A 7,705-nucleotide genomic window follows, 5' to 3' on the forward strand; every position below is an offset into this window, starting at 1 on the left:
AGGAAGGCCGGGGGGGCAGGGAAAGGCCGGGGGGTGCGCAGAGGAAGGCTGGAGGTGGGCAGGGAAAGGCCAGGGTGGGGGACTCAGAGGAAGGCCGGGGAGGGGTGCCAGGGACTGCCCCATGCTCTACACCCCACGGGCCCTGAACGCACCCCTTACAAGACTTCTGTGAGAATTGGTTTTAGAAAATAGGACTTGGTGCCCCTTTCTCAGAGACGTGGGGAGCAAGTCCATGCGGTGAAGAGGCAGGAGAACCTGCTTTAACCCAGGTCCCCCAGTTCTTGACCAGTAGGTTTGGGGTAGTTTGTACGGTTTCCATCGAGTAGCTATTAGCACCTCACAGACGAGTCCCCGCCCCTCCTAGGGGCCCCCTTCTGCACCCCTGCTGATACCACAAGAGGCCCCCCGTCCTGGGAGCTGGGGTTCAACCATGTTACCCCCCCGAGAACACTGTGGAGCGGGTTGCCCCATGGTCCGTGAGGGGACGGTGAATGGCTCGCAGGCACCAGAGAAACTTCTGCCCTCGGAAGACACGGGGTTCCCAGCTTCCCTGTGGCTCCGAGCTCCTCCCTGCGGTTCTCTGCCTGCAGCCTTCTGCCACAAGCCCGGCCGTCCCTGAGTCCCCGGCCCTGCCCTCCCAGGGGTGCCCGGAGCTGCTGCAGGACAGACAGAGCGTGCAGAGCTCGGGCGGGACTCTGGCCCCCGCCAGCGGGTGGTGCTTCCTGGGCCGGGTCTCCTGGACCTGCGTTCCTGCTCCCCCTGCTCCCCCTCCTTCCCGGGCTGGGTGCGGGGCCTGGCCTTCCTCCCCTGTCTTCTCCTGTCCTCTGCCCTGGTCCCTTTTGCTTGTGCACTCAGAGACGGGGGCCTCCGGTGACTTCCGGCTATGGTATTTCTAGTGAGTAGGGCACAGGCTCTGTAGCCATGACCCAGCCCGTGGAGTGGACACACCGGCAGACAGTGCAGGGTGTGAGGTCCACCAAGAAAAGGCCGCATCCCCTTCAGGGGATGCATGAGGCGTCTCATGTGGAAGCACCGGCAGGGGGGCCGGTGTCAGATGGGTGTGGCCGCGTGGCTGCACGTGGCTTACAGAGGGGCGGGTGTGTGCAGGCGAGGGGGTGAAGCCCACAGCGCTGGTGGGCAGGGGACAGGAGACAGGGCTTTCCTGGGCTCCAGGAGGAGGTACAACCTGGCTTTTATTAATACGTCACCTGAAGACCTTGCTGCTACACGCATTCACTGCGGACGGTCAGGGCTGGAGGCCGGGGGCGAGGCTCCGGCCATGACAGGAGGGCAGCTGACACTCATGGCGGGCCGCTGCGGAGGGCTGTCTGCTCTCCCACGACGACCCCAAGGCCATCTGGCTTCACACCTGACCTGTCCCCCGTCAGCATCTCCCGCCACAGGCGCTCACTGTGGACGAGAAGCACGCAGCCCTGACGGCTGCTGGCGGTCCCTCCAGGAGGGACAGTGAGTGCAGCATTTGTGAGTGCGGCCCCAATCCGGCCCGCCCGGCGTCACCAGCCGTTTGGTTCTTACAAATGAAGCTTCCTGGTTGATACCCTAATGGCATCTGGAAGCCCCAGTTTGAGGCACATGTGCCCAAGTAGAGGAAAGCAGATGAGTTCCTGGGTTTGATGAGAGAACGGTAGCTGATTTTGAGAAGTGGTTTCAAGAATTCTGTAGAAGCTGGAAACACATGAAGTGGGGACACGCAGGAAATTCACATTTCGGTTGATGCCGTCGTCTGTTACTGCGCCTGTGTCCTAAGGCAGGCTGCTGTGAGTGCAGGGCGGTTCTGTGGTGGAGGAAGGTAAATGGCTCGAGGGGCCCTCTGTGTGCCCTGAGCCTGGCCTGGCCCGGGACCACCAGGCTCAACATGGCGAGGTATGGAGCCTCCGTGCCTCGGCACCTCATTCCACCTCAGCTGACTTCTGCCCAGGTCTGCCTGCTCCATCGTCTACACAGAACAGTGAGGACGGGCCCAGATCTGCTTGCTCCATCGTCTGAACAGTGAGGACGGTCCTGGGTCCACCTGCTCCATCGTCTGAACAGAACAGTGAGGTCGGGCCCAGGTCCGCCTGCTCCGTCGTCTGAACAGAACAGTGAGGTCGGGCCCAGGTCCGCCTGCTCCGTCGTCTGAACAGAACAGTGAGGACGGGCCCGGGTCTGCTTGCTCTGTCGTCTGAACAGAACAGTGAGGTCGGATCCAGGTCCGCCTGCTCCGTCGTCTACACAGAACAGTGAGGACAGGCCCCAGGGCCCTGTCCAGTCTTGGGCAGGGACTAGAGCTTGGCACCTTAGTACCTGCTGTCAAATGAAGCTGCCAGGGACACGAGGGGCTGTGAAGAGCCATGTGAATCTGTGCGATCATCACCTGACTGCCTCACTAATATCCTATCAGACGCTCGGCACGGAGCAGGTGCTCACTGGATCTGGTGAACACACAGTGCTGCGCTGCAGTATTCTGACCAGCCACGTGAGCCAGAGAGAAGGCTGCCAGCAACACTCAAGGAGGGTGACAACCCTAAGCCCGCACTGCCAGACATCTGAAACCTAGAATTCTGGAAGCATGGCGGGCACCAAATTCTCTCTAAATCTCCTTTAGACACATGTCCATCCTCAGTGTCCTGACTGATGCTGGTTGGTTGGCAAAATAAAGGACTCTTCCAAATATCGTAACACTCCTTCTGAATAGCTCTCTGGCCAGTTTGCTCCCAAACACACATTCAGGATAAACCCATATTCAACATTAAATGACTATTTATTTTTCAGGCTCACGAGTTTTAAAATCAATATGCACAAGGTAAATAAAATAACTCTCAAAGAATCAACGTAAAGCAGAACACGTAAATACACAAGGTCTGTTTCACAAGATACAAAAATGATCACATCATCAAATACAAAGAAAACAGTCCAGAAATGTAGGCCAATTGGACCATCCCGGCAAAGACGGGCCAGGACAATCCCTAAGCGTCAGGGCAAAACCTCTTTCCACCGCTGCTCAGCTGCCCAGCTTTCCTCTTCTGTGCGGCGCTGGGTCCCTCTGAGCCGCCCACCTCGGGGAGGCTGCCAGGCATCCCTTCCTCATCTGTCTGAGAAGAAGCAGGTGGGAAAGCACAGCAGTTCACACCAAACATGTTCACACCAAACACAGTTCACACCGAACACGGTTCACACAGAACATGGTTCACACCGAACACAGTTCACACCGTACTTCTGGGTTCACACCGAACACGGTTCACAGCAAACGTTCTCCTGGGGCCTTGTTGCCTCCCCCCGGACAGACATTCTCTCCAAAGCTGCTCCCATCCCCTGTGCCGTTTATCTGTTAATTCTTCCCCCTACTGACACTAACGGCTACGTGACTCCGTCTCAAGGAGGGGACGGCTCAGCAGACCCACGCGTGCTCAGCATCGTCTCTGCTCCTGAAGTGTCTCCTTTGTTAAGTGAGGTAAACCGGGGGCGTGGCTCCTCCCTCCTCCACGTCCTCTCCCTTCCCTCCCACACCCCTGCCCCTCCCCGAGTTCCGCAGAGGCCCCAGCTGCCTGGTGGTCCTCAGTGGACGGTGGCTCCTAGAAACCCTCGCTCCCACTGGCTGAGCTATCTATCTGCTGAATGATTACAAGGAAGGTTGCAGGCGAAGATCACCCAGCCACCCTTGGGTACAGCATGGACTCAGCACATGTAATAAAATCTTGTGTGTATACAGACACACTCACGTGTAACACATGAGAGGGAGGAGCAAAGTCAGAGCTGCCAGACACCCCACCTTCTGCCGTGCGTGCTTCTCTGTCCACTGCCTGGCGTTCTTGAGGAAGACTGGCTTGTTGTATTTAAACTCTGAGGACTAAGACGGAAGCGGAGAGTCAATGGAGAGAAACGAGACTTATCAGCTCCAGCCGCCACGCAACCCTCCTGGACAGCGTGTGGGACATGGGGAAAGTGGGCTGGGCACTTACGATGTCAGCCATGAGCGGGTCGTCCGGGTTGGGCTCGGCCATGAGCTGCTGAACGGAAGTCAGCAGGGTTGCGATGTTGAGGGATGGTCTCCAGGCACCCTAGACAGATGGACAGACAGACAGGCAGCAGCTCTAAGAATGTGCTTCTCCAATCATGTGAGGCTAGAGGGTAGACCCTGCCCCTGCCACTCACTTTTGGTGGCAACTTGAGAACATCTAGACAAATCCGTCCCGCAGAGTCGATGTTGGGGTGATAGATCGGAGTCAGAAATCGGATCTGAGGAGGTTCAAATGGGTACCTTTGACAGCACAGGAGAACAGGGAAGTTTCACTAGAATATTGCTTCTGATGTTATGAACAGCTGCTGATGACTAATTAGGACAGCAACCTTTGAGAGACAAACCTTTGTTCTCCCCCAATTTTTATGATGATAATTGACAGTACTGAAAACCCTTTTACCCACCACCTGGATCAAGTCCCTAGCCCTTGAAAAACTTCAGCATGATCTCCTAAGAATAAGGCCCCTCTCCTACAGAGCTGCAAAACTGTCAGTACACCCATGAAAAAATGCAAAAATTACTCCTCGGTCTCACCTACCACTCAGATTCCCTTAGCCTCGCCTGCAGCGTTTTTACAGATGGGTTTTGAGAACCAGAGTCCAGTTCTGATTTACACCCTGCACCCAGTTACTTTTTCTCTGGTGAGACACAGACCTCGGAAAACCCCTGTGTGTCTCAGAACTGACATCCCTGGGACTACCTGCTTCTCTCGGGACTTGTAACAAACCTGGCCTGTGAACAGGTGTCTACAAACCACAAACTACAACCGCTGCCCCCTGATGAGAGGCTTACAGCACGCCTGCATGAACAGGGCCTCTACACAGAGGCAGAGGGAACGGGGCCACCAGGGACCAGGCAGGGACAGAGAACTGGCGTCACAGGGCTGCGGAGGACTCGTTTGGGAAGATGAAAACGTTCTCGAGATGGTTGTGGTGGGGTGGCTGGATGTACCTCAACGCCTAAAACCATACACTTAGACAGGGTCTAAATGGTCAGTTTATGTGTGTGTTACTGCAATGCTGTGTTACCACAGTGTTATGTGTGTTACCACAGTGTTGTGTGTGTGTTACCGCAATGGTATGTATGTATCACCTCTATGACACGTGTTTGTTACCGCAATGGTATGCGTATGTTACTGCAATGGTGTGTGTGTGTTACTGCAATGCTGTGTGTGTTACTGCAATGGTGTGTTACCGCAAGGGTATGTATGTGTTACCTCAATGACGTGTGTTTGTTACTGCAATGGTATGTGTGTGTTACTGCAATGGTGTGTGTGTTACCACAATGTTATGTGTGTGTTAGTGCAACGGTGAGCCCGGGGTGGGGGGAGGTGGTGTTAGATGTGATGTAGCCCAGTTTTAAGAGAAAGAGATTGAACTCCCAAGATAAGGTGCTAGAGGTCACAGGAAGTCCTAATAAGGTTAGGACTAAGATCCAGGTCCTGTAAGTTCTGTGTTCAACACTCTACCACAGTGCTGTCTCCCAGTAACTGGTTTAGCCTGGAAATGTAAATATAATTCACACTGACCTCTCTGGAATGTGAACTTCCAGCTTGAAAACACCTTTTTCATAAGGTGTGTTGGCTCCACCTAGAATCTCTTGAAAGAAAAAGAAACAGTGAAGAGGTGACTGGGTGACCTGGAGCAGCTCCCCGCCTGGTCCTGACGGAGACGCTGGGTCTGGGACAGCTCTCAGGGTCTGACCAGCCCCCACGTGAGGCGCCAGCCCAGGCTGGTGTCACACAAGGGCTATGTGGGAGATCTGGCCACAGGCCACAGACACCTGCAGCCCTGCTGGGGAGGCCGGCTGCGTTCTGACCACGTGCTGCCCAGTCTGGCCTCACGGATGCGTAAAGGTGACGCATCCGTGGTGCTGAACTGCTTCAGGGCTGATGCCCACGTCTTGTTTAAATCAAGCAGGGGTGGGGGGTGGGGGGGGGTAAAAGGCCAAAGAAGAAACGTCCTGGAGACCTTTTATAAATGTAGCAAACGAGGCAGGCAGATGCACTCGTGCCCTAATTCAGAGGAACACACGGTATTCACGTCTCAGCACAACTGTCGCTCGCCTGGGGTGACACCTACGCGCTCGCAGGTCTTCCATCCGATCCCCATACTGCCAGCACGTGATGCCCGGGGGCGGCTCCGCGGCCAGCAGGCTCAGCTCTCGCTTCAGACGCGATGTTCTCTGCATGACCTCAGGCAGAAGCACTCAGTTCACACTGGCAGGGATCCTGGGGAGAAGAGGGGCGCCCGCAAAGGGTCAGCAGCAGTGAATGTTAGTGCCAGCTCAGTTCACTGAAGGACAGAGACAGCCCTCGTGTCACTTGCTATTCTGAGAAGGGAGTCTTGAGTTTTTCCCCTCGTGCTATCTATTCAAGCAAACACATTTTAAAAATAAAGTATAAAACAATGAAAAGTTTCTACAAACAAAACACTGAAGTTCTAAAGTGAAGTTGCTCAGTTGTGTCCGACTCTGCGGCCCCATGGACTGGAGCCCACCAGGCTCCTCCATCCATGGGATTTTCCAGGCAAGAGTACTGGAGTGGGCTGCCATTTCCTTCTCCAGGGGATCTTCCTGACCCAGAGATGATGGGAACCTACATCTCCTGAATTGGCAGGCGGATTCTTTACCACTGAGCCACCAAGGGAGTCCCAGAATTAGCAATACTCCAGGCAAATTAGTATGTTAAACAGAATTAATTTAACACCACAACAGACATTCATGTAAATTATTCCAAATTTCTTTATATACGTCTTTAGGACCATCATCTCTGGGATCCAGTTATTTCACTAGGTCATTAACTACTTTTATATACTGTGGCGCTCCTAGTAAAGAATCCTCTTGCCAATCCAGGAGTCCCAAGAGACGCTGCTTGGCTCCGTGGGTCGGGAAGATCCCCTGGAGGAGGGCATGGCAACCCACTCCAGTGTTCTTGCCTGGAGAATCCCACATACACAGGAGCCTGGCAGACTACAGTCCAAGGGGTCGCAAAGACTCAGACACGACTGAGCGACTGAGCTCCATTTATACACTGACCCTTACTGCTTCTCTCAGTAAGCAGGTACTGGGAATCAGGAACAATAAAACAAATATACACAATTAATAAAACGTCGGGTGGGGGGCCGGGAGCAGCAGGTGGGCGTGGCGGCTGGAAAACGGCTGGGGCGGCTGTGGGACGCGGGCCGGGCCGGGGCAGAGCGCCAACCGCGTTGCCAAGACAAGCGGAGCGTCCGTTCTACAACCGACAGTCGGAGAAGAGGAGGCTCCGCAGTCAGGCAGGAAGAAAGCGCCCCCAACCCCACCACGCCGCCCGTGAACGCCCGCCCGCGGCCTCTCACCTGCGCGGTCTCTCCTTGCAGAGCAACGGCCCCGAGCAGCCGGCACCGCGCCTGCGCGAGCCCAGCCACCGCCTTGCCCCGCCTTCCGCCCGGGAGGCTGTGATTGGCCCGGAGCGTCGCCCGGGAGGCGCGCAGCCTCCGATTGGCCGGGCTCCGGCGGGCCCCGCCCACGCCCTTTGAACGCGAGCGCTGCGTGCGGGGACTGTCGAGTCTTTGGCTCGCTGCGTATCTGGAGGAGGCGAGCTGGGAGGAGCCGGGAGCGTCTGTGTGGGAGGGACTGCTGTCCGGCTGTTCGCGCGGTGGGGCTGCCACCTCAGGACCGTCAGACCCGAGAGCCCGAGGAACCGGA

The 7,705-nt window shown here is 56.0% G+C and overlaps 1 protein-coding gene across 4 annotated transcripts; it reads right to left on the reverse strand.

Moving 5' to 3' along the window:
• Positions 1-2,742: 2,742 nt before the first annotated feature.
• UBE2T (ubiquitin-conjugating enzyme E2T (putative)) lies at positions 2,743-7,421 on the reverse strand. 4 transcript variants are annotated; one of them, XM_010831065.1, is made up of 7 exons: positions 7,357-7,421; positions 6,100-6,248; positions 5,547-5,616; positions 4,153-4,258; positions 3,960-4,058; positions 3,770-3,847; positions 2,743-3,088 (listed from the first exon to the last, which is right to left on the reverse strand). In XM_010831065.1, the coding sequence occupies exons 2-7, from the start codon at positions 6,206-6,208 to the stop codon at positions 3,002-3,004; spliced, it is 549 nt and encodes a 182-aa protein (XP_010829367.1). In that variant the 5' UTR covers positions 6,209-6,248; positions 7,357-7,421; the 3' UTR covers positions 2,743-3,001. The 4 variants fall into 4 exon arrangements, with proteins under 4 accessions (XP_010829367.1, XP_010829366.1, XP_010829365.1 ...); XM_010831064.1 differs by having other exon boundaries at positions 2,743-3,092; XM_010831063.1 differs by having other exon boundaries at positions 2,743-3,092; positions 3,720-3,847.
• Positions 7,422-7,705: the final 284 nt, after the last annotated feature.

This window comes from Bison bison, unplaced genomic scaffold (genome assembly GCF_000754665.1).
Source record: "Bison bison bison isolate TAMUID 2011002044 unplaced genomic scaffold, Bison_UMD1.0 scf7180017864524, whole genome shotgun sequence".
In the NCBI taxonomy this organism is placed as follows: Eukaryota; Metazoa; Chordata; class Mammalia; order Artiodactyla; family Bovidae; genus Bison; species Bison bison.

Excerpts from the sequence above, each read along its gene's own strand:
- UBE2T (XM_010831063.1), bottom strand. The coding sequence starts at position 6,208 with ATGCAGAGAACATCGCGTCTGAAGCGAGAGCTGAGCCTGCTGGCCGCG. Across the intron at positions 5,617-6,099 it reads GATGGAAGACCTGCGAGCGC|AGATTCTAGGTGGAGCCAAC; the intron begins GTAGGTGTCACC and ends TTTTCTTTCAAG. Across the intron at positions 4,259-5,546 it reads GAAGTTCACATTCCAGAGAG|GTACCCATTTGAACCTCCTC; the intron begins GTCAGTGTGAAT and ends GTGCTGTCAAAG.